Below are 26,004 nucleotides of genomic sequence, written 5' to 3' on the forward strand. Positions count from 1 at the left end.
ATAGTTGAAACACCAATGACTATACTAAAACTCAGACAAATTGAGTATCCTCCAGACACATGTGCTTTTTGCTTTCAGAGCTTGTGGTTCTGGGGCAAAGGTCCTGTCCAGTCCCCTCAGGGACCTTTCTTCCTAGCGGTCACATTATCTGAGCATGTCAGTGGCCTCTGGATATCTTTCTGCATGAGTAGTTGGGAATGTGGGTGGCACTATCTCCATTCATATGTCAACATAGGGTTTATGAGCACAAGAAGTAAGACTCCAAAGGAAACCAGGGTGTTGAAAGGTGTTGCTTCTGTTTGTAGCTCACAAAGCAGAGAAAGAAAATCAGGACCTTCCATTTCCTATGAGAGGTAGATGGAGGAAAGATGGCTTGTCCCCATCTGAGGGCACTGTCCTTGCCTCAACCCCAATCCTTAGCCATAAGTAAGTTTGCTTTAAGACCATAAGGTTGTTTGAGCCACTTTGATGAACTGGGAGGTTTATTAGGGAAAGAGGAAGTGGTCACAGCGTCTCCTGAACATTCCCACCCGCAGCAGAAGCACGATCCCATCTGTGGTGACCCATACTCAGTGACCATTGTGTGCCCAGGTTTTCTGTACCCGGCTGACGGAAGCAGGGATTCCTTCAGAAGTCACCACAGGCATCTTCTCTAACATCTCCTCCATCTATCGTTTCCACGGGCAGTTCCTCCTGCCTGAGCTTCAAACGCGGATCACAGAGGAGTGGTGAGTGTGGCTCACAGCACCCAGGAAGTGGGAGGCTGGTGTTGCCCAGGGAATTTGGCTCCAATACTGTTGGTGGTTGAGGGTCCTGATGATTCAGTCGTGGCAATTTTTTCAAATTATCTTTGCCAAGTGGCCTCTAAATCTGGATTTTGTTTTCCTTAAGTCTAGGCAGACACTTGGGATGCCTGTCTCATGGTGCTCTAGGCTCCTTCTCCACCAGGTCGTGGGCCAACCTGACCCCACTGGTCCCACTGCTACTTAGTGTCTCCTAGCCTTAGCTTCTTTGTCTGAAAATCAAAGGGACTTTAATACCTGCTCAGGGCTTTGTGGGATTTAAACGAGTTAGATGTCTGCAAGCACCAAACAGCTAGCAAACATTGCTGGTCGGTTCATTTTCCCTGCTAGTGGATACTCCACCTTTGCTTTAAAAATTGGATTTGCCCCCTCAACAGCACACCTTGGATCCTCCCACTGTCCCAGGGGGTCTGTCCTCCTGTCCTCCTCCTGCTTCTGTTCATTCTTGGTAGAGGACTGGCTTGGCTGCATGTCACGCTGATTAATACCACAGGCATGGCACCGCATGACCATTCTCCTCCTTACGTGTTTCCTGCTAGGTTCTGGGCACTGCTGCAGCTTTGCTTTGTGGCTGCTGCTATCTCCCCTTTTTGCTGATCTGGCTTGATCCAGATGCCATTCCCCTGCCATATCAGCAGCATCGGGAGAGGCCAAAGAGAGCACGGGGCTGCGGCTGGCCAGGGTGTGTCCCTCTCCTGCAAGTCTCAGCCATGCAATGCGTCAGTTTGTAAATCTTTAGAGGGACCAGCTTCACCTGCAGAGCCGGTTATATTGTGTCCCCAACCATCGGATTAAAGCTCAGGACTGGACTGGCCTCACGGATGACAGTCCATGGCGGCTAGAAATGGGTCTTCTACTCCGGCTCTACCTAGACTATTAGTGCACAGATGCCCGTGTGGCATCTGGTATAATCACACGCAGGAGCCCAGTGGCTTGTCTGCCCACCTTCACAGGTGGTGGGCCTTTGAGTTAAATACCTGAGCACACAATTCTAGTAACATGGCAGTGATGACTCTGTGTGTGCCTTTTTCCTTTCTTTTTGGTGATTTATTTAGGATAACACACCCATAGTTCTCAGGCCAGATTATTAATATATTTTTATGCTTCTTGAAACTTACTTCCAAATCCCTGTTGAGACCATTGTCAGAGTACACAGTGCAGCTTTCCCTTCATGGTACCAGCCTTGGATAGTTTCGTTGTTCCTAACTTTTGCTCATTTGAAAGGAGTAAATGGAGTTTCCTTGCTTCTGTTCGATAACTGTGGCCAATCATTTGAGTGGCTCCATTCCTGACACCTCCTGTTTTTGAGCACTGGTTCTGTGCCTGCACTGCTGAAGTGTGTTACATGGTCTCTCGTCTACCTCCCAGTAACACACTATTTCCTACCCCATGTAATGTGTGTGTGTTTGGTGGGGGGCGGGCGGGGAACTAAGGCTCAGAGTGTGATCAGTTTGCTCTCATCACATAGAACTAAGAGTCAGGTCTCCACCCCATAGCCTCCTGGTGAAGTCCCATCCCACCCAGCTCCTCACCTGAGTTGTTTCTCAGATGATCTCACCCCCCCCACACACAAAGGGACATGAACCCCCGGCTTGGGGACATCCTGCAGAAGCTGGCCCCATTCCTCAAGATGTATGGAGAGTACGTCAAGAACTTTGACCGGGCCATGGAACTGGTGAGCGCCTGGACCCAGCGCTCGCTGCTGTTCAGGGACGTCGTGCACAGCATCCAGGTAGGGCCCTGCCCCAGCTCAGGGGCACGGCACTGGGCTCATGACTTCATGTGGGGAAAAGTATTACCCTTATAGGATGTGTCCAGCTGCTCTACTGATGCTTTGAGTCCTAACATAACTCCCAGAGACAAATCATCATTCTCATTTCACTGGTGGGAGAATCACGGCTCAGAGAGGTTGTACGATCTGTGTTGTCACAAACCATTATTTGTATTATTTGATAGAAGCTGCATCCGAATGCCAGTTCTTCCTCCACAGTGCCCCTCAATGGCTAGTGCAGGCTTTTAGGAAAATGTTGCATTGCTCTTTTCTTTCCCTTTGTCTGCAAACAGCCTGTGCACATCGGGCGGCTCTTGTGTTCTGTTGTGTTGCCCTTTTTCTTATTAATTCACAAGGTTTTTATTTATTAGGAATGTTAGCTGTTACTGTCATATGTGTTACAAATTATTTTTTCTCATTGATCTTTCATTTTTTATAGAAAATTTTTGGTTTTTAATTAGCCACATTCACCACCTTTTCTTTTTTTTAATAGTTTCAGGTGCACATTTACCAACTTTTAAATAAAGTAATGCTTTTAAAAATCTTTGAAGTAGTGCTTATAAATGCATTTTTTCACTTCCCCAAATTATATAAATTATGTTTTTTTTCTAATGTATGATTTCGTATTAAAAATTAAAAATGCTATCCCAGAATAGTGTCCAGATGGATTATGGTATGAGGTAAGAATCTAGTTTTATTTTTGTGATTAGTTAGCCACTTGTCCCAACATCACTAGTACACACACACACACGCACATACATGTATACAGACACGTGCACACACACATTCCTCAATGTACCCTGGAGTGTGCATGGGCACTGAGTCACTGTGCCGAGTGTTTGGAGGCCAGGCCTGGATTTGGGGTGACCCCTCGATAACATTCTGTGTTTTGCCAGATCCACTGTCCTCAGGTCAGCTGTGCTTTCCGAATGTGCAGCCCTGGATCCCCCAGTGTGCCCAGCACCCCTGTACCTCCCCAGGGAGGACAGCTCTGACACTGAGTCCTCCCTTCTCCCTGCTGCCCGCACCCCCTGAGCCCTTCCCACTCACTCACATCTTGGCGCTCCCAGCTCTCCCCATGGAACAGTTTCCTCCAAGCTGTGCCTGTGGCTGACCCACAGCCCTGAGTGACCAGAGACCGGGGGCGCATGATCCCCAAGTCTGCATAGTCTGGTCACTCAGCTGCAGGGCTGACTGGGGTCGCCCTGAGCAGGGCATCATCCTAAGCACGGATGTTTAGGCTGGTGTGGGCACCGTGGTTCTGCACTCCTGTCGAGGGTGGCAGAGGGAGGAGACAAAGCCCCATTTCCCAGGACATGAGCTACAGCATGGCCTCCTTTCCTAAGAAGCGTGTGCCCTGCGTAGTTTTATTAGAGGTCATTGTCTGGTTGGCCGCCGCCCTTAGAGCGGCACCGTAATTGTCAGAAAGGCTCGTGGGCTCACCCCCAGTGCCTCACAGACCCAAATTGCCCCTGGCCCAGCTATCCTTCTCAGCCGAGATGCCTGCATTTGTTATTTTTTTTTCTCCCCCTATATCTCCTCTCCTTCATAATAACAATAGTAATAACAATAAAGCTATAGTTGAGGAAGTTGAAATCTAATTTTCATTGGCCACTTGGTATCTGATTTGGTTATTCTGAGAATAAGAGAAGAAAAGATAAATCAGGATTCATTGCATGTGCTTCCCCATGCGCCAGCCAGGGACAACTCTCTAGACTCCAGGATGAAGGGTGGCCTCTTCTGGGGACCTGCTGCCTCTCGTTGGAGCGACTATGATGCTAATATACACACAGCCCCCAACCTGATGAGGTGCTGGGCTGTGAGCTTCCTCCTGACGTTTGTGGCACAGGCTACCTTCTCTGCCCACACCTGGCAGACCAGATCCTCGGGTCTACAGGCCCTTATGACCCCACACTTGGGCGTGGGGCTGACCAGTGTGTTGCCGTGGGCAGGCATGGCTCATGTCACAGTCAGCTGCTGGCCAGCACAGCCCCACACCCGGGGCAGACCTGGGGCTCTGGGTCAGGTGTGCAGTGGGAAAGGCTCCATCCCTGGGCTCAGCACAGCCCACAGCTCTCAGGAGACCACCCTGCCCCCAGAGACCCCCTCCGCAGTGGGCACAGGCATAGGACGTGGCTGAATGGCTCATGAGCACAGGCTAACCCCCACCCCACGGAGTTCTCTGAGACCTCCAGCATGGACACACCAGGGATGGGGCAGCCTTTGGGGTTTCTTTGGCTCCATCCAAAGCATATTCTAAATTTTTGGAACTTCTATTTTGAAATAATTTCAAACATTGACAAGAAAGTTGCTAAAATGGGGAACTGTTAACATTTTGTCTTTTTTACTTTATTACTTTCTCCAAACACACACATATGATTATTATTTTTGAACCTTTGAGACTGAGTAGCAGATGTAGCCCAGTGTCACTGAAGGCCAACAAGGACATTCTCCTGCTTGACCGGCAATGGGAGCAAAGGCAGGAAGCTTTGCATTGGCGCAGGAGCACTTACCTCGTCCCAGCCTTCATTCAGGTGTCACCAGCTGTCCCAATGTGGTTTTCTTTTGTTTGTCTCTGGTCCACACACAAACCCAGGAACACACATTGCGTTCATGATCATGTTTGTCTCCTTCCCTCTTTGTCTTGCATGCCCTTGTCACCTCTGAGGAGGGCAGGCCAGTCTCTTGATTTGGGTTTGTCTGCAGTTTCTCCACCACTCAATTCAGGTTGAGCATCTTTGCAGAAATTTTGCGGGAGTGAGGCCTAGTCCTCCCCTGTCCTGCCTGTGCTGCGCTGCTTCCTATGGTCCTGCTTCTGGAGGATGCGTATGTGACTCAGGGAGTGTCTGGCAGACCTCTCCATGGTGAAGTCACTTTTTCCCCCCATTAATACGTTTCTGGGAAAGAAATGCTTTGAAATGATGTAAACGTCCTGCTCCTCACGTCCCTTAATATTTCTTGCCTGAAATGACTGTTTTTATGGTGGCTGCAGACCAGGGCTCTTCCAGACCTTCTATGTCCAAGGCATCCTGAGCTCATTTCAGCTAGAAGCTGTTTTGTGCTGGGCCCTGAGCTGGACGAGCTTGACAGGTGGGTGGGGGAGGCAGGTGGCCTGTGCGACACCTTGATGACTGCAGCCACTCCTCAGGCAGGCGCAGGGACAGGTGGATTCTGTGCAAGGCCTAGCAGCCGAGACGTGGGTGGGGGATCCGTCAGGAGAGGAGGAGAGGGTGGCAGAGGCGGGCACCGATGGGTGAGCACCGAAGTGGTGGGTGATGGCATCTTTCAGTATGTGTAGTCCAGGGTGCAGATGCCCATCGGGTCTGGAAAAGGTGCTGAGGGGCCAGAAACAGGATGGGAGCCCGGGAGCAGTGCTGGGCCAGGGGTCCCGGGAGGGTCTTAGCCCCCACCTCACCCGACATTCAGTGTCATGTTTCTAGGAGGAGAATAGATGGCACTTAGAGCAGTATCTAGGCACGACCCCCTGGGTTCCCCCGTAGGGAGGGCTGGAGAAGCTTCTACCTTCCCAGCGTGGGAAAGAACTCAGGTCAGGCCCCCAGGCAAATGTGAGTGGGAAAGTTACTCTTGAGGGAAGGAGGTGGTCTTTGTCCAAGCTTTTATTTCCTTCTACAAAGATGTGTATAAATGAGCCAGCACTGTGTCTAGAGCTGGCCCAGCAAGGGTCTGGGTCATTGCTCCAGTGCTCAGTCTCCCCAAGCCTGTTTCCCCTGCTGTAAAATGTGTTCTGCAGTCAGAAGGTGCAGGTGCTCTGGACAGCCTCCTGGAGGTAATGGTGGGCCTGGTTCACACACGTGTCCGTGATACCCAAGCTGTCTGTCTCCCCTGCAGAAGCAGGAGGTGTGCGGGAACCTGACGCTGCAGCACCACATGCTGGAACCCGTTCAGAGGGTCCCCCGCTATGAGCTGCTGCTCACGGACTATCTCAAGCGGCTCCCAGTGGATGCCCCAGACCGGAAGGATGCAGAGAGTAAGCGGAGCTATCACCAGGCTGACCGACTCCTGGGAAGGGGGAGCAGGGGCACCTGACGCAAACCCATGTGGAGAGAGAGACAGAGGGATGGGGGGTGGACAGAGAGAGAGACTGAGACAGAGACAGAATGACAGAGATGGAGAGATACAGAGAAATAGAGAGACTGAGATAAAGAGATGTAGAGAGACGGAGGGGGAGAGAGAGAGAGACAGAGACAGAGAGACAGAGAGACAGAGAGAGAGAGAGAGAGTGATCCGAGTGACCCCTAGACTCGTCTTGGGAAGACGCCCCTGTTCCCACTGCAGTGTAAGGGGCACACTGGTTCCGGGGAAGGGGCTACTAAGTGCTGGCAATGCTTAGGCCCCAGGAAGGGCCTCGCTGGTTGGCAGGGGTTGCTCCTGGCCCAAGGGCAGTAGCCAGCAGGCAGCACAGGGCAGGGATCTACGCAGGGAGCGGGGTGCTGCCCCCCCACAGGCCCTAGCAAATGAAGTATGTCCGCAGGTTCTCATCCCCCAAGCAGCCAGGTCTCCCAAGTAGCCCCAGACACCCATGGGAAATGGCAGAGCAGAGCAAACCTAACGCTCAGCATTGAGGGGCCAGGACGTGTGTGGAGCCACCAGGCACCCTGCAGCCTGACTAGATCTTCCTCCTGCAGGGTCCTTGGAGCTCATCTCCACAGCTGCCAACCACTCCAACGCCGCTATTCGGAAAATGGTGAGTTGGAAGCTCCTGGGGGGTGTCTGAGGGCCCCACACTGTGATGCGGAAGAAGTGGGGGTCGGGCCAGGTGCCCTTGGTGTGCACACGCAACCACCTGTCCCCTGATGGGCTCCATTGGCGTTCACACACACACACACACACACACACACACACACACACACACACACATCTGTCCCCAAGTGAGTTCCATCGATGTGCACACCCACTTTTCCCCAGGTGGACTCATGTAGTGTGCATATACATTCACCTGTCCCCAGGTGGGCTCCATCAGCATGCACAACCATGCTTCTTCCCAGACAGGTTCCATTAGCACGCATGCGCGCACACACACACACAAACGCATACACCTACACCTCTACCCAGGTGTGCTTCGTCAGCGTGCACACGCACCCACCTCTCCCCCAGGGCAGACTGGATCTCCACTGAGAATTAGCCAGGCCTGCCCCATACTAGCTCGATGATTGTTGGTTAGCACTCTGTGCCTCAATTTCTCCATCTGTAAAACAGAGTTACTGACAGAATCTGTCTCATTGGGCAGTTGTGGGGTGAAAGCACTCTACATAAAGTACTCAGCACAATGCTAGCTCTCAGTGTTCCCACTATTTAAAATTTTTAAAAAATTATTATTAGTTTCAGGTGTACAAAACAACATAATGATTAGACATTTTCACACCTCAAAAGTGATAACCCCAACATTCCCATAATTTTTTCATTCATTCATTCATTCAAGCTGTCTCAGTCAGCTCAGGTCGCTGTAACAAAATACAGGCAGCTTTGGTCCTGGTTTGCTGGTAGCTGCCTTCTCGCTGTGTCTTCACAGCTGAGAAAGCAACAAACTTCTCTGGGTCTAGGATCATCATGGGGACCCTGCCCTCATGACCGTGATCTCATCTAAACTTAATCACCTCTGAAGGCCCCACCTCCAGATACAGCCCAAGGGTAGAGGAGACACGTCTCCTTGTTGAGCTAACACCTGTGCGTAATGGGATCTGTGTATCAGGCAGGCCTCCTTGAGCCCACACTGATGTCCTGTGACCCAGGTGGCTCTGTCTTGTTTGGCCTGCACGCTGCTCTACTCTCCAGGCCACCACAGTCCCCACCCAGCCCCAGTGTCTCCCAATCCTGAGATCTATTTACCTTTACACGGGCACTGTTGTTTTTTGAGAGGAAAAAGAAAGTGAAATGTTTTTTTATTCCACATCTCTCAGAGAAATGCAAGGTAGGTGGCTTGTTTTGGGACAGCTCTTGCTACATGTGGTCCACATCCAGTGTCCTCTATCCACCTGTCCCCAGGCCTGGGTCTGGGGCCCCCTGGACCAGATTGACCTGAGGTCGGATTCTCTCTTGGGCACCCATGGCAACCTTAAACAGGCCACATTTCACTCTGGTCTTTTTAATATGATTTCCTCCTTCCTCCCCCTTTTCTTTCTCCCCAAGACTTCATGTAATGAAAGAGGGAAAGCTGCTTCACAGAATTCCATGGTCACAAGCTCACACAGAAGACACTGGGGAGAGCCCCCAGGGGCATACCTGTCTGAGGGGTGCAGACAAAGCCTGGAACCTCCTATCCGGATGGATTCCTCTCTCACCTGTAATACGCCCGCTTTGTGGCAGTCCTCTCCCTAAGTCCAGGTGTGGCAGGTGGGAGGCTCCAGGGAGAACCCTGGGGGCAGCACTGAGGAATTCCCAGTGTGTACTCCCTGAAGCCTCTTCATGCTTCCATCAATCCCCATCACCCTCAGCCTCCACCTCCACAAGCCAGCAGTCTCCCTGGCCTCTGATCCACCCTTCTCCACCACAGGGCTTTCTAAGGGGCACCTATTTTGTCACTCCTTGTTCAGAACCCTCTTGGCCTGCAACTGCCTCCTGCATACGAACCAGCTCTCCTGTACACCAAGTACCTGCCCAGTCCCCGGCACATGCCATGTGCATACCCAGCCCCCACAATACACACCAGGAGTACACCCAGCCCCTCAGTACATACGGAAGACATGTCCAGCCCTCCACTATACACCAGGTGCACCCGAACCCCCCCATACAATCCAGGTGCACACCCAGCCCCCTAGTAAGCACCAGGTATACACCCTGACCCCCCAGTATACACCAGGTGTACCCCAGCCCCCCAGTAACACCAGGTGTTCCCCCAGCCCCTCAGTGCACACCAGGTGTACCCCAGCCCCCCAGTATATACCAGGTGCACCCCAGTCCCCCAGTATACTTCATCAGGGTTCCTGCAGGCTCAGCTCAGCCTCTGCTGCATTCATTCCTTCACTCCCAGCTCAGGTCCCCAGTGGTGGCGGTGACAGGTGTGGGCCCATGTCCTCTAGGCTCAGAGCTGGGACCATAGCTACTGACAGTCCCCCATCGCACCCCAAGGCCACTGGTTGGCCATGTGACCACCCAACCAGTCGTGTGGCCAGAGAGAGATGAGTTGCAGATTTCAGAACTGCAGTCTCATGATGGGCCTCGTGGAGTAGAAAACTGGGCAAGGCTATCAGAGGAGAGGGTAACATCTGGGTAAAAGCTGCAGCTGCCCGACATGTCTCTCTGAAGGGTCCCCATAGAAGGCCTAGCTGGTGTGCGGCACAGAGGCTGAGAGGGCTGCTCCCAGTCCTCTAGCTAAAACACTTCCAGAAACTCCTTGACTGCTCCGTACCTCAGTCTCCTTGTCTGTAAATTGGGGATAATAATGGTATCCACCCGAGAGGGTCAGTGGTAGAACTGAATGAGTTAATACCTACAATGTGTGTGGAACACTACCTGGCACATAGCAAACAGTGTTAGCTGTTGTTATTTACTGTTTTCTGCACAGTGAACTTCTGTTCATCCTTCAATGCCCGACTCAAGTGTCACCCTGTGTTTTCCCTCCTACCCCTTTGTCCGCAGGCTCGTTGCGCCGCCTAGACCACACTTACATGGCGGGGCTCTGCTCACCCCTGGGTCCTTGTGGTTGCACAGCTGCTTGAGCCCTGTGTCTCTTGCAGGAGAAAATGCATAAGCTCTTGGAGGTGTATGAGCGACTAGGGGGTGAGGAGGACATTGTCAACCCCACCAACGAGCTGATCAAGGAGGGCCATATCCAGAAGCTGTCAGCCAAGAATGGCACAGCCCAGGACCGCCACCTCATCCTGGTGAGGCGCACCCCCCAGCCCCTACAGGCCACACTCAGCCCTGCCTGGCCCCATCCCTGCCCAGCCCCAGGGCCACTCACACCTCCCTGGGATGCCTCTCTGTGGGGTCTCCTGCCTGGCTGCCCGCCTGCCCCTCATCCCGCCCTACTCCCATCATACAGTTCAACAGCATGATCCTTTACTGTGTGCCCAAGCTGCGGCTCATGGGCCAGAAGTTCAGTATCCGGGAGAAGATGGACATTTCGGACCTCCAAGTAGGTGACCCCTCCTTACCTCCCCACTCCCCTGGGAGGGCACAGAGCAGGGATAAGGACATGGGCTCTGGCCCCTGCTGCACATGTAGTTGCACACCTGGCCACTGGCCCACTTCTCTGAGCCTCTGCTCTGTCGGTGACTCAGGCAAGGCCAGACCGTCTCTGAGGGTGCCTTGGCCTGGCATCCCAGGCTGGGTGGGCAGGATCCTCTGCCTCTCTACTTGACCCATTGGCTAGGGCATTGCCGGCCTTATGCTCCTGAGATAAGGATGGCACCAGGACCTGGGCCGGCCCCTGTCCCGTGTGAGGTTGGCGCTCAGGGCCCTATTTACAGACCTGAAGGTGAAGCTTGGGGTGAACGCCTGACCCTGTCCCCACTCTCTCCTCTCCCATACCACCTCGGAGCCTGAACGAGGTCCACAGGCACCTGTGCCCAAGGTGCAGCCCACCTGCTGTCCTTGCTGCCCCAGTTCTCTGAGCTGTCAGTGTCTCCTGGTTGGGCTGGATAGGCTCGCTGGCTCGGTGTCCGCTGCTGTGTGAATTGAATGTCTTTCACCTGAAAGTTTAGCAGATGCCTTCTTTTTCTAAACTGGGTAACCTTGCAATATGTGTTTATTTATTCATTGTATTTATTTATTTGTGGTTTAAAATGTAGCAGTACTAAGGGGAGGTCAATGAACATTAAACCTCTGCCCAGCTATTCCTTACTCGAGTGGACATTCTTAACTATCTCTTCAATATCCATCCAGAATTTCTGTGCTCATACATATGTACCTGTTTTTAAAATCACAGATGGCCTTTTACTGTATAGCCTGTTATGCATCTTGCCTTTTTCACTTAACTTGTCAGAAATCATCTTATATCCTGGCTGCAGGAGCTGGAATCTCCTGTGGGGGAATGCTCTGAATTAATGGGTGCTCCAAAAAATACTGACTGAATCGAAGTATTTAATCAGTTGTAGAAAGTGAAAGTTTGCCTTAGTGGTACACAGAAAAAAAAATCCCTTCTTACCCTGAAATCCTCCGAATCCAGGTTTAAGAAACACCATTAAAAGTAACAACTAACTAGAGAAAAAAATACTTTCTCCCATACCTAGAAGAAACCGTTTTTTTAGTGTTTCTCAAAAAAAAAAAAAAGTCTATGTAATTAACTGGATGTGTTAAAGCAGAGTTTCTTGACCTTGAACCGTTGGGAAAGTCCTGCTGTGAGGCCCCATGGAAAATTCTGGGCAGGCCAAGTCCCTGTTTCCCTAATGCCAGGTCCTGGTTCTGACAGCAGCTGGCCTGAGGGCCACATCCAGACAAGGGCCTTGGGGGTGGGGTGCTGGAGAGATGAGGGACAGCTCCCCATAACAGGGGCCTGCTGATCTGAGACAACTGCCCGTAGGGCTCAGGTAACCCTGCAGAGCAGTGGAGACTGTCCTGACTCTTCTCCTAAGATTCCCATCCCTCTGTCAGGAGTCGTGCTGGTGGATGTCTTAGTGGGGAAAGGCACAGCTTTGTCCAAGGGCTGGCGGCCAACTTCCCAGGAATCCCAGGGGCCAGGAGGATTTGGCAGATGAGATGTCCTAGGTGTGCCTGGGCAGGACAGTCCACCGTCCCCCGCAGACCTGCTCACACAACAGACATCCCTCAACCATGACCTTGATCTGGGCACTCTCCCTGCAGACCCGCTGGGTCGCCACTGTGCCCTCTCCAGGAAAGACCTCCTTGTCTGAGAGAGTGAGGCCAAAGCTCAGAGCCTGCTAAGTGTTCGCTGTTGTGCTTTATCCTCGGTCATGTGCCTTTAGGTGCAGGATATCGCCAAGCCACATGCAGCCCACACATTCATCATAACAGGAAAGAAGAGGTCCTTGGAGCTGCAAACCCGGTAGGCTCGCTGGCTCGGTGTCCGCTGCTGTGTGAATGAATGTCTTTCACCTGAAAGTTTAGCAGATGGCTTTTTATTCTAAACTGGGTAACCTTGCAATATGTGTTTATTTATTCACTGTATTTATTTGTGGTTTAAAATGTAACAGTACAAGGGGAGGTTAATGAACATTAAACCTCTGCCCACCTATTCCTTGCTCCAGTGGACATTCTTAACTATCTCTTCAATATCCTTCCAGAATTTGTTCTCATACATATATACCTGTTTCTAAAATCACAGATGGCCTTTTACTGTATAGCCTGTTCTGCATCTTGCCTTTTTCACTGAATTTGTCAGAAATATTCTTATATCCAAGCACCATTTCCTAAGCAGTGTAATTCTCCACCATAATCACTCTCTGGTTCTCACTGACGGGCAGGTTCGTCCAGGGTCTTGCTGCTGTCTCAAAGGGTGCTGCACGCAGCAGCCTCGCCCCAGGCTTTGTGCATCTGTGTCGTTATATCCATCGGATGAATTTCTGAAGTGGAATTGCTGGCCATAGGGGTAGCACATCTGCTAGTGTCACACCACCTTATAAGGTGCCAGGCTTGTGCTCTGACTGGTGGCAGTGTGTGGGATATCCCTCCTCTCACTTCCACTAATGACCTTTGTAATGACACACTGTGGTCCAGAGAGGCATTAATTTACATCCATTATAGAGGGCTCTGCACACCACATCTGCCCACACCTAGCCGTACGTGACCCCATGTGGCCACACCTAACCCCACCTGACCCAGTGTTACCATACCTAACTCATCTAGTAATACTTGACCCCATATGGCCACATTTGACTGCACCTGGCCACACCAAACTCCACTTGTCCACATCTGACCCCACCTGGCCACACATGACCCCACCTGGACACACATGACTCCACCTGGACACACCTGACTCCACCTGGACACACATGACCCCACCTGGACACACCTGACCCCACCTGGCCACACATGACTCCACCTGGACACACCTGACTCCACCTGGACACACATGACCCCACCTGGACACACATGACCCCACCTGGCCACACATGACTCCACCTGGACACACCTGACTCCACCTGGACACACATGACCCCACCTGGACACACCTGACCCCACCTGGCCACACATGACTCCACCTGGACACACCTGACTCCACCTGGACACACATGACCCCACCTGGACACACATGGCCCCACCTGGACACACATGACCCCACCTGGACACACATGACCCTACCTGGCTGCAGTGTTCTGGAGCCCCGAAGCCAGTCTTCCAAGCCTTGATCTGTACTTCAAGGTAGTGAGACGCTCAGACATGTGCAGCAGGGCTGGGAGGAGGCTGGTGGTTTATAGTAAGTATCCAAGACTGAATTCATTAAATACTGTTTCTGTTTTTCATAGGACGGAAGAGGAAAAGAAAGAATGGATTCAGGTGAAGCTTCTAAAGTGTTGTTGTTTTTTTAAGATTTTATTAGGGAAGGCGGACAGGACTTCTATTGGGGAACAATGTGTATTTCCTGGACTTTTTATTGGGGAACAGTAGTGTGTTTTTCCCAGGACTCATCAGCTCCATCCAAGTCAAGTTGTCCTTTCAGTCTTAGCTGTGGAGGGCGCAGCTCAGCTCCAGGTCCATTCGCCATTGTTAGTTGCAGGAGGCACAGCCCATTATCCCTTGCAGGAGTCGAACCGGCAACCTTGTGGTTGAGAGGATACACTCCAACCAACTGAGCCACCCGTATGCTCCGAAGCTCCTAAAGTTTTAAAGTAACCAAATGACCAAATTCTTGAGCCCCAGGCATCACCTACCGATCTGTCTGCCTGAAAATGATGGAATGACTGCATTTATAAGCATCTTCAGACACCACGAGCCTTTCGATCCGCTCACTTGTTTGCCCCCAGTAAATAAATAAACACAAAGGGCCTGGAGGTTGGCAGGCAGGGAGGTGCCCTCACCCCGGGGGATCTCTACTGTCTGGGGGCTCCAAAGGGAGCCCAGTTGCCTTCTCTCTGCAGCTGGCAGGATGAGCAGAGTGACTTACAGGACAGAGCCTTGCTTCAGGGACAGGCCCGGCAGGGAGGCAGGCAGCGTGCTGGGGCAGCAAGAGCAAGTTGCTTAGGACCGGCCACAGTGGGGACGCAGGGGGCAGACAAGCCTGTGCAGACCGAAGGTCAGAAGCACTGTGGCAGAGCCCAGCATGGCCACAGCCAGGCCAAACACTGAGTGTTGGGTCCTGTGGCTCCCCAAATTCATAGAACAGATATCTGGGTAAGAGGAGAAAAAGGAAATTCAAGCAGAGATCAGGTGGAAGTGCTGATGCAGGAAATGAAAACATGGCTTCGAATCCACATAGAACATTCCCAGAAAGCATCAGCCCTCGACCTGGAGCACCGTGAGAGGGAACCTGGCCTCTTGCAGTGTGGCACTGGGACCCATGAGCTGGGGTATGAGGACCTGGTTGGCCATTGGGCATGAACCCCAGTCACGTTTCCTGATCTCAGAGCGGGGCTTTTGCCGAAGTCTGATGTTGCTGGTCAGAGGGAAGTGTGGTGACTACAGGACCCCGTCCTCTGGGACAGAGGCACAATGCCTGCCTTCCCACACCGCATGCTGAGGGCTCTTGTTCTTTGTGGCCTGGTTTCAGGTCATCGAGGCCACCATCGAGAAGCACAAACAGAACAGCCAGACCTTCAAGGCCTTCAGCGGCACCTTGGGCCAGGACGAGGACCCCTCCCTCCCTCCAGACCCTCCTGTGAGTGCCAGAGCCCCTGGGGTCCATGGGAGGCGTCTCCTGGCTGCAGGAGTGGGCGCCTCCTGCAGGCAGCCCAGGCCTATTGCACAAGGGCTGGTGTCTGGGAGGGAAGTGCCCCCCACACCCAAGCTCTCCTCATGTCTCACATGAGCCTTGGTGCTATGATCTTATCAGTGGGGCAGCTCATCTGTCTTTTCCCAGAGGCGCTGCCTGGGACCTGGTGGGAGCGGGAGTCCGAGATGCAGCCGTCTGTCGGCGGCCTCCTGGGGCCCTGGCCACCTCCTTGGTCTGAGCTTCGGAGTGAGGCGCCCTCACTCTGTGCTTCCCATCAGGGGAGTCCCTGAAGCCGAGGAATGCCTAGCCCAGCCTGGCCCAGCAGCTCCTAGTCCCAGATGCCAGGCCTGGCTGGCCTTCCTAGGGCCTAGCTGGGTCTTTGGCCTGCAGGCCACTTATTATTCACTTAATATTTGCATCAAATCTACTTGATTTTTTCTGCTTTCTGGACTATTTGAAAGAACACTGCATCTCTCCTGGGCAGGAAAAGCACTACTGTCCCCTGACTTGAAAGGAGGCGACCTGGAGACAAAACACCCCTTTAACACGCCATTGCAGTCAGCACAGAGGCAAAGCCCAACCATAGAGGGCAGGCCCAGAGCTCTCCACTAGGACATGTGAGGAAGGAGCTACAGCCAGGGCTGCCTCACTGCCGTGGTGTGATAAGTCTTTCCTCCACCCTGTGGTCAGATGGAGGGCTGCGGTGTGCCCAGCCCTGCACTGGACACTAGAGTGTGTCCATGGAACCTCCACTCATGCCAGCTGTCTCTGTCCCTTTCAGATGGTGACTACCAGCTCTGAGGAAACTGCAGTGGCAACCGACAGTGGAGGGGGTATTGCAGGGGTGAGTGACTCCCAGCAGGGGTGAGATGTAGAAGGTTGGGTGAGACTAGGGTACTTGGAGGGTGAGGCCAGACAAGGGAGACCTGAGGGTGAGAGCAGACCAGGCTGACCTGTGTGACCCAGATCCCCACAGTGATGACCCTGCGGCTTTTTGGTGGGTTGCGGGGGGAGCCCACTGGGACTCAAATGTACCCCTGCCCCACCACAACTTCTCCTCCATCCCACAAAGGGTGGCCCTGCCCCCCGTTCCTTGGGGACCACCTCTGGGCCCCCACGGCCTCCCTGTGTTCTCAGCAGCTGTGCAGTGCTGCCCACAGGGCCCCGAGAGCTTTGGTTCTGCCCTGGGGCTGAGGCACATGTCTGGGCTCGCAGGCAGGACAGCGGATCTAGCCATCCTGCTGCCGGCCACTCCCACCTCTGGGGCTCTCAGTATCCTCACCTGGAAAACAGGGATAGCGGGGTCACCCTGAAGTTTGGTGGAGGGTGGGTGCTGCCTGGCCACAGCAGAACCCCCGGATGGCCTTGTCTCTCCCCTCCTGCCTTTCCCTGGGCCCCATGAGCCTCTTCTCCCCTTTCTCCTTGTGTCTGGCCGCCAGCATTCCTGAGACATAGTCTCCAGGCAAAGAGCTCTCAGTGAGGTGAGGGGCAGCCAAAGCCAGAGGTGGCCTAGGTGAGGACACATGGCCATGGAGAGTGTCAGTTTCGCTTATGGGGTCTGTGACGCCCATTCTCCCCATGGCAGGGCCCTGTGACCCTGAGCTCTGTGGGCCAAACTGAGAGGGATCCCAGGGTTGTCTTACACCCAGTGTCCACAGGGCAGGCGGTCATGAGATGGAGGAGGAGCCAGGGCCTTGGGCAGAGCAAACATCCCCCTCGGAGGAGCCAGGCTGACCCTGGGCTCTTCGTCCAGACTGGTGCAGGCTTCACAGTGATGGGGACCATGAGGAGGGTGGGGCTTAGTGGAGGCTACATGGCTGGGAGGTTCAGGACAGAGTTTGCACCATGTCAGTATCAGTCAGCTCGGACTGCTGTAACAAAATACCGCCGACCAGGTGACTTAGATGACAGACGTTTGTTCTTTCTCATTCTGGAGGCTGGACATCCACTCTTCGGCCCCAGGAGAGCAGTCTCACATGTGTGAGGGTGGACTGAGTGCATGCCCCTGAGTGCCCAGTGTGGAGTAGGTGCCAAGCCCCAGGGCCCAATGAATGACAGTGTAGGAGCGAGGGCTGCATGGCCCCATGCTGGGTGCAGACACCCAAGGCCCTGGCTCTGGGCCTCTAAGCAGATCAGCTGCCATCTCCCACAGCGTGGGCTTCAGTCACTATCTTTTCAGACACATCAGTCTAAATCACTGGCCTCTGTGTAGAGACAGTCATCCCGGGCCTCGAGTTCTGGCTCCACTTAGCAGCTCACTCCATGTGACAGCAGGGTGGCCCCTGGGGAGCAGGGCTGGGCAGGCCATGGCCAACGGGGCTTCCACTTGATTCCCTTGTCCACATCCAGCTTTTTGCCCTGTGTGTGCATTGCCTGTGTATCACACAATCACCCCCCCAGCGGGCCGAGAAGCTGACTGCTACCATTTGCTTTCTGTAGCTCGAGCCCAGAAGAGGGTCCTCTAAGACCAGGCGCGACAAGGAGAAACAGGGCTGCAGGGGCTGCGGTGAGACCTTCAACTCCATCACCAAGAGGAAGCACCACTGCAAGCTGTGTGGGGCAGTGAGTGGGGACGGGGGGTGGGGAAGGGCGGCCCCGGTGGCCTGTGTTCTTGGTGCCTCTTCCATCTTCTTTCTGGGCATGCAGATGCCTGGATCCTGGGCCCTCCTTGCCTCAGGGCCTCCGCTCTCCAGCAGGGATCCTGGACCCCACTGCCTACAGGGAAACCCTTCCCCTCTGCCCACCATGTTCCTGTGGCCCTTCCAGCCTCTTCCAGGACAGTCTTCTGTCCCGGGAAGGTAGGGTCACAGGTGCCCTTTGTCTGGCAGGTTATCTGTGGCAAGTGCTCCGAATTCAAGGCCGAGAATGGCAGGCAGAGCCGAGTCTGCCGAGAATGTTTCCTGGCACAGCCATTGGTCCCTGCAAGCCCCAGCTCCGAGATTCCTGCTGAGCCCAAGCAGAGCAGTGAGGAGGTGGGTGCCCTGTGAGCCTCCCAGACACGAGCTCCCCACCCTGGCAGCCTCTGCAGACTGTGCTCCTAGAGCTGTCAGCTTCCCTGGGAGCAGGACCGATCAGCTCCATGGGGTCCACAGGCTGCTGGGAGCAGCTGGCAGTGGAATGCTTAATATCACACATGTGTGTGTTGGGCTTCTCAGGGTCTGGTCAGCGTCGAGGGCTTGGGAGCCACTTGGACCCAGGAGTTAGATGATGTGTTAGTCAGCTCAGGTTGTGTGACAAATGCTACAGGCAGAGATTTATCTCATAATCTTGGAGGGTAGAAGTCCAAGATGAAGGTGTGGGCAGGGCTGGTTTCTCCTGAGGCCTCACTCCTTGACTTGCAGACGGCCATCTCCTCCCTGTGTCCTCACAGGGTCATCCCTATGTGTGTGTCTGTGTTCCAATCTCCTTATAAGGACAGGAGTCATATTAGATTAGGGCCCATCCTATGACGTTTTTTTGACTTAATTACCTCCTTAGGGACCCCATTTCCAAACACAGTCACATAGAGGGTTAGGGCTTCAACACATGGGTTTGGGGGCACACGATTCAGCCCACAGCAGATGAGAACAAGTGTCATCTGCACTCATGGTCACCCTGATTGGACCTGGAGGGGTGATGCACCTGTGCCTTGCTGGAGCCGTTGGGGGTGGGGAGCAGGGAGGGCACCAGCCCCTCCTCGCCTCCTGCCCCTCTGAGGATGGATACTCCTTCAAGGGCACAGTCCCTGTTTTATGGGATGGCAAGAAAGTTGGAAAAGAGAAAATGTGGCTTTCCAAAAATGCTCATTTCTCCATTTTCTCTGTGTAACACAGCTCATGGTTCTGAAGCCAGATGTAGGCTGGGGTCTCCCAGGAAGCTGTTTGTAATATTGGCTTCCCTCCACCAATTGTTGTAGGGTTTGGTCTGAGTGGGCCAGGGCTGCGGCTGGAGCACTGCCTGAGTATCTGTCTTAGAGATCAAATTTGTAAGCGTATTAGAACCGAGTATAGAACCATCTTGGCAGTTAAGCCCCTCTCATGGCCCTGCACTTTCAGCACTGAGTGTCTGGAAGGCCCAGGTCTGAGCAGGGACCAGGTCTCCACATGTGTCTGAGGGCTTCCTGATCACTCACGGGTTGTGTCCATGACTGCTCTATGCACATCAGAGAGAGGAGTGTTGTGTGTGTATGTGTGGTGCGTGTGTGCGTGTATGCATGTGTGTGTGAGTGTGCGTGGTGTGTGTGTGCGCACGTGGGCGTGTGCATGTGTGTGTGAGTGTGCGTGGTGTGTGTGTGTGCACGTGGGAGTGTGCATGTGTGTGAGTGTGCGTGGTGGGTGTGTGCCCACATGGGCGTGTGCATGTGTGTGTGAGTGTTCGTGGTGTGTGTGCACGTGGGAGTGTGCATGTGTGTGTGTGCCCACGTGGGAGTGTGCATGTGTGTGTGAGTGTGCGTGGTGTGTGTGTGCACGTGGGAGTGTGCATGTGTGTGTGAGTGTGCGTGGTGTGTGTGTGTGCCCACGTGGGAGTGTGCATGTGTGTGTGAGTGTGCGTGGTGTGTGTGTGTGCCCACGTGGGAGTGTGCATGTGCAGGTAGTGTATGTGAGTGTAACTGTAAATACCTGAGTCCCTCACAGCCCTTCCCCGTGAGCCACAGTCTGGCTGCAGCTATTCCGTTTCTTCCTGTTTTATCTTATATCTATCCTGACCCCACTGGCGACTGCATTCCCTAGGGAGTCCAGCCCAATCCAAGTGGCCTTGCAGTGCCCTGGGGAGGGTCAGCTGGCCCTTGGCCAGTTCATCTGTCCCCACCCCCTTATTCCCCGGAGGCGAGGCACGCCCCCCATGAGAGTGATGCCCGCAGAGAGACTGCACCCAACCTGACCTCTGTGTCTCCAGAAGCCAGTCTCTACAGATCCCCTGCCCAGCCTGCTTTGTGGCCCTCCGTGGGTGTTAGACAGTGGCTTGTCCTAGAGTGAGGTATGGGCTGCCATTGCCACGTCACATCCCTTGGAACTGGAGCTTCACCAGCAAGGAGCCCGTCATATGTGTCCCCTGCACACCAGGCTGTGCTAGGGGTCTGCTTGCCCCTGCAGCCCCGAGCCTCAGGCCCATGTGCCCAGAGAGGCCCGGGTCACACTGCCTAGGAACAACCTCTCGGGGTGGCTCACGTGACCCCGGGGCCCCCATTTCCTGGCTGCCCAGAATCACCCCTCTGCTGCGATGGTATTTGGAGATTCCAGGACTCCAAAGGCTGTGGTGCTGACTTTCCTCTACTTTGCTGCAGGACAGCGGGCCACCATGTGCCATCCCCCTTTCTGGCTGTACGGTGAGTGTGCTGGACCTGGCAGAGAGGCTGGATGCTGGCATGTGTGGCGACTGCAGCAGGTCCCGCAGTCCTTGTACCTGAGTGCCCCATCCACCGAGCTGGAGGTCCTGCCTGTGGCCACCTGCAGGGAACCGACCCAGGCCAGCCCAGGGCCTCAGAGTCCCAGACCCCGGAGACCCGTGAACTGAGTCTTGGCCATATCCTTGGCTCTGCAGCCATCAGAGGGGCCTCTGCTTACTTGGGAGGTGGCCACAAAGGCCACATTTAAAAGTGAAGGGTGTCCAACTGCTGAGGAGCCAGTAGGTCACAGGACACTTGGCTCTGGAAGGTTCCTCTGCTTCAGAGAGGAGGACACTGAGGCCCGGAAAGGCCACCTATCCAGGGTCACCCAGCAAATCTCAGGGAAGAGCCCAGCCTTTGCCCTCAGACCCAGCAGTATGGCTTGGAGTGGCACACAGGTGACTGTCACATAAACCCCATCAGTGTGGCCATGTGGGGGCTCTGAGAGGCAGAAGGAGTGTGGTGGGTGGTGCCCAGGGACAGCTGGTGGACGTCCGCAGTCGCGCTCACTCTCCCGGCCCCTGTCCTCCTGTCTACACTGTGTGAGCTAAGCCACAACTGGCCCCCAGACTCCACCTCCTTCTCTGCCCACTCCTGGCTGCCAAGTGCCCCCCGCCCCTGCCCCGATGTTGCCTCACAGACCACCAGCCCGTGCAGAGCCACTCACAGGACAGGGCAGGTGGTGAGCCTGGGCTGACCAGATGACACTCAAGGTTCCTGAATAACCTCCCTGAGAAACTCCATGGGAGCCCCTCCCCCACCCCCAGTGTCACGTGGGGGCCTGAGAGTTGTGCCTGCCTCCTCTGATGGATGGCCAGCAGTGCTTATCTGCATAAATAAATCCTGGCAGACAGCCGGTGGGCACAGCCTGGGGTGCAGGCCCCCTCGGTGGGCCCACTGGTGGTTGGGTGAGGGACGAGGGTGACAGAAGACCACAGTGACCTGGGCCTGTGGGGTGTAAGTCCAAGCCCCTTTGGGGACCCCAGGATGAAAGGGCATCAGATGGCTGGGCCTCAGACCAGGTGCAACACCTGGAGACCTGCTCTGCGTCCCTGGTCATGGTAGTGAGGAGACAGGGACATGTGCCCATGTGGGAATAGGAGCATGGGGTGTGGGCATTCACAGAGAAGTTTGGAAGCTCACGGGGGAGGGGTTGCTGTTTGCGCCAGAGCCCACAGACCTCAGGAGAGAGAGGAGGGATTCAGGGACCGATGACTGAAGGGTTTCTAGTCCCTGGGGACACCCCCATTCCTGTAACACCCACACAGCACCCTGGGTGATGCCTGTCACTGCCCAGCCATGGTCAGACTCTCAGAACGCCCACATGGGGAGCTAACAAATAGGCTTCTGGTCACAGGTGATCTGGGGTGGGGCACAGGTGGGGTGGGACACATGTGAGGCAGAGGCCCAGATAAAGTGAGGGTAGGGCCCAGGGCAGGTGGGGATGGAACCGAGACGAAAGGGGTAAGGTGCAAGTGAGGTGGGGTACAAGTGAGGGAGGCAGGGCACAGATGGGGTGGGGAGAGAGCTGAGCCCAGGTGAGGTGGGCATAGCCTAGGTGAGCTTATGCTTCAGCCAATGCTAGCCCTGTGGGCCCACCCAGCTGTGTCTGGATGCTGCTGCAGCTGTCTACCTGCTGTATGCCTGGGCCTCAGTCCTGTGTCTGAGCAGTCACCACCATGCAGTGGGTATTCTGGCCCCACTTGACATCAGGGACTTGCCCAGTGGGAGATGGAGGCCAGTCCCTTCCAGCCTGCTTGGGGCCCTGGCCAGGCTCCTGCCCACAGGCTGGAGCAGGGACAGTGGATGACTGAAGCTCACACTGGGCCAGTCTCACCAAAACCCCAGGATGTTCCCACTTGACGCTGAGGAAACTGAGCCACAGAGAAGACCGTGAGAGTCGCACAGCTCCAGACCGAGTTGGAAGCCGGATTTGACCCACTGGTCAGGGCAGCACTCGGCTGGGGTCTGGAAGGAGACACAGGGCGCCCCACCGAAGGTCTGCACAGCATGTCTCCCAGCGAGCTGTCTGCGTCAGAGCAGTGCCAGCCCTCTCCTCTGCCCACCAGCCTGCCCATCTTCCCACCCCGCATATGGGTTTCCACCGTGATCTCGGAATGCTTTGCTCCAGCACATGGGAGAGGGGCAGGTGGGGTATTCTGCCCACCAGGATGTTGTATTTCATTGGGGTCCACAGAAGCTGTCCCATCCGGGGTCAGCTTCAAGGGTTGGGGCAGGAGGTGTCCCCAGCAGCTATGGCTGCAGCAGGATGAGGAAACATGCCCTCCTGCCCATTTCAGACAGTGCTGGGTGCCGAGCTACTGCCCATTCTGTGGGGAGATGCTGAGAAGGAATTGTGTGGCCTCAGGAAACGGTGCCTGGGTTTGGGAGGAACAGAGCAGGGAAGAGAAGGGGGCACAACAAGGGGCAGAGGTCCCTGGGGATTCTCCCTAGGATTCCCCAGGGCAGGTGTCCCAAGAAGGGCGCCCAGGCCAGAGCAGGGCAATCAAGGCCTGGAGGGGCAGCAGGGGGAGCACTATGGGCTGCGGGAAGCGGTGGCCTGGTCGTGGGGTCTCCACGGGGTCTCTCCTTCGGCATGGCTCTGAGAGGCAGGAGCAAGGGCAGCAAGTTGACTGTGAGCATCGGGTGGGCTTGGGGCTGAGACTGAGACAGGTCCCTGCATTCCCGCGGGTACTGGTGCAGACCCCTGCAACAGGCACTCAGAGGCCAGCAGCTACAGCACTGTGGACAGCCACCAACTGTCCCCCTCAGGCAGGGACCAGCTTTTCAAGAGATGAAGGAAACAAAGAGGTTCTTATGAAATACCTTGACAGAGATTAGCAACTATTTCGGAATTTGAAATCTTGGGGTGAGCTGCTGGTGCACAGCTGGAAGTGGGGGCAGGGCACTCAGTCCAAGGGCCCACACTCGCAGACAGCCAAGATCTGAACTCATTTTGGTTGCAGGCTGTCATTCCCACTTTTGCCAGAAGTGGAAGCTGAGGTCCAGAGGGACAGCGGAGGGCTTCAGCCACACAAAGCTCTGTGTGCACCCTTAGAGTCTGTCCCCGGGGGCCCCTGGCTGGAGGCATTTGCCCTAGCCCACCCCTGCTGCCCACCCCGGGGCTCCACACACTGCCCATCCCATTGGCCTTGCTCGTCCTGCACCCGCAAGTGTCAGGGTCCCGAGGCAGGGGTCTTCTGTGCCCCAGCGTAGCCTGATCGCAGGCCCAGGGACTGTGGTTGGGCACGATGCACACCTGTGCAGAAGGGTTTCCACAGGAGTGAGAGAGACAAAAGAAAGGAGAAAATGGGACAGTGGGTCTGGCCACTTGGATTTCTGGGACCAGTGGGTTGGGTGATGCCCTGTAGCCTCTGACCCTGCCACACGTCCAGCCTGGTTTTCTACTACACCCCTCCCACCAAGGTCCCCAGGCTCCAGCCAGTGGGCCTTCCTGACTCAGGGCCCTCACACATGCTGTTCCTCTGCTATTCCTGTAGGTCTTTGTAAGACTGCTTTGTGCCACCTCCATAGAGCCCTTGCCCCAGTCTCTACTTTGTGTTTGGGTATTTGGCCTCTTGTTTAATGTCTTCCCTCTAGAACAGAAGCTCCAAGGCCAAGACACAGCACCAACAACAGCGCCTGGCACATAGAAGGTGCTCAGTTAATATTTGTCAACAGCCTCATGCAGCCCCTGAACACTTTATGTCTAGAGGTTTTTGACCCATTTTACAGATGGGAAATTGAGGCTCAGAGAGAGAGAGAGAGAGAGAGAGAGAGGCTGCCTGGGGTTGTAAAGGTCCAGTGTTCTCCTGACACCCCAAGGTCCCTGGGTTTCAGGGACACAGAGCCAGTTCCTCCTCAGATGTCTGGTCCCATTGCAGAAACCAGCACAATGAGACCAGAGTGGCCCTCAAGCTCCATTACACCAGCAGAGGAGCATTTGAACCCCAGAGGGTCCGACGTACAGCTGCGCCCATCCCCCATCCTCCCCGGGGACAGCAGGACCACACTGTGCACAGGATCAGCCCTCTAAAGTCCTGGCTTACTCCAGGCCCCAGAGCCCAGGCTTGGGGGGCTCCAGCCTTCACCCCTCCCACAGCTGCTTTAGGGGCCTCCCCACTCGTGGGGTCTGACAGGGCTTGCGAACCCAAGCCCCTCTGAGCAGCCAGTCCTGGTGCTGGGCATCCAGGAATGAGAGACGGCTTACCTTGCTCCAGAGCTGCTTGGAATGTGTCTGCAGACAGGCTCCATCTGGATGATCCGCCTGGGGGGCCATCTGTGAGTCCTGAGGGGCTCCAGGTCATCCCCCAGGTTTCCAGGTGGACCCAAGGGGCTCCAGCTGGTCCCTGAGGAAGTCTGCTGCACCCTGTCCACACACGTTCTCCCACCAACACCACTTTCTCGTTTATAAGGGGAAAACCTGAAGGCTGGGAGTGTAGGGGTGTTGGAAGTGGGCAGGGCCAGGACAGGCTCCGGGAGCAGCGCCACCTCACATTCTGCGCATTCCTTCCTGGGAAGCCTGTTCTGACTGCAGGACCCACCCTCCTCCCTGACCTGATGGACTTCTGGGCTCCCTGCCCCGCTCACAGGTGCAACGCTCTGATGCAGGCCATGCAGCCTGGGAAGTGTGGTCTCTTGGCATGAGTGCCGCCTCCTGACTTGTAGGGTCCTCTCCCTCAAAGCCCAGGTGTGCTCAGATCCCTGCGTGCTGGGCCTCAGTGGCACCCTGGTGAGGATGGTGGCACACCCATGCTTTTCCCTCAGTCCTCTCCCACACTCCTGATGCCCACACCCCACGCCCTCGCCCTATGCTGACCCCAAACAGGATTCGGCCCTTTCTGACCAGCAGGGCTGGAGACAAGGCTGTGCCTGGGGAATTCCCTGCAGAGAAGAGCTGGCGGCTGGGGTGCATCACCTGGCCCCCAAGATCCTGGAAAGGAAAGGTGTGCAGGGAAGGGACTCCACCTCAGCCTCCTGCATCACAAGCTCGCTGTCCAGTTCTCCAAGTTCCTGTGCCAGGGTTGGCTGAGGAGTCCTGTGTGACCCAAGACAGCCCACAGCCATGAGGGTAGAGGGGGCCAGCACTGCTGTGCTTAGGGGGCCATTCTGGAACCAGATGGAAGAGCCCCCCTGGGGACCCAAACCAGGACATGTGAGTAGAGGCAGGAAGAATACTGTCTCTGACTTCACCTGAAGCAGGTGTGTGACAATAAAGCATGTGTGGAGTTAGATTTCCTCTTCACTGTGGCACTGCCTCACCCCCAGCCACCATTTG

The 26,004-nt window shown here is 54.9% G+C and overlaps 1 protein-coding gene and 1 long non-coding RNA gene across 9 annotated transcripts in view; one reads left to right on the top strand and one right to left on the bottom strand.

The window, feature by feature from the left end:
- The window catches only part of FGD3 (FYVE, RhoGEF and PH domain containing 3), a 66,010-nt gene extending 40,050 nt beyond the window's left edge, over positions 1–25,960 (top strand). For all 8 annotated transcript variants that reach the window (XM_074330170.1, XM_074330174.1, XM_074330169.1 and 5 more), the window contains 13 exons: positions 592–728; positions 2,379–2,535; positions 6,424–6,562; positions 7,221–7,279; positions 10,269–10,415; positions 10,577–10,669; positions 12,459–12,538; positions 13,959–13,989; positions 15,200–15,307; positions 16,143–16,205; positions 17,801–17,923; positions 18,190–18,333; positions 20,625–25,960. In XM_074330170.1, coding sequence (XP_074186271.1) covers positions 592–728; positions 2,379–2,535; positions 6,424–6,562; positions 7,221–7,279; positions 10,269–10,415; positions 10,577–10,669; positions 12,459–12,538; positions 13,959–13,989; positions 15,200–15,307; positions 16,143–16,205; positions 17,801–17,923; positions 18,190–18,333; positions 20,625–20,747 — 1,404 coding nt within the window. In that variant the 3' untranslated portion in view covers positions 20,748–25,960. The remainder of the gene's footprint in view (positions 1–591; positions 729–2,378; positions 2,536–6,423; positions 6,563–7,220; positions 7,280–10,268; positions 10,416–10,576; positions 10,670–12,458; positions 12,539–13,958; positions 13,990–15,199; positions 15,308–16,142; positions 16,206–17,800; positions 17,924–18,189; positions 18,334–20,624) is intronic.
- Positions 2,543–25,069, bottom strand: LOC109435773 (uncharacterized). Its single transcript, XR_002136015.2, has 3 exons — positions 24,937–25,069; positions 13,795–13,945; positions 2,543–6,010 (listed from the first exon to the last, which is right to left on the bottom strand). It is a non-coding gene; the product is annotated as an uncharacterized LOC109435773 (long non-coding RNA).
- Positions 25,961–26,004: the final 44 nt, after the last annotated feature.

This window comes from Rhinolophus sinicus, linkage group LG04 (assembly GCF_036562045.2).
Source record: "Rhinolophus sinicus isolate RSC01 linkage group LG04, ASM3656204v1, whole genome shotgun sequence".
In the NCBI taxonomy this organism is placed as follows: Eukaryota; Metazoa; Chordata; class Mammalia; order Chiroptera; family Rhinolophidae; genus Rhinolophus; species Rhinolophus sinicus.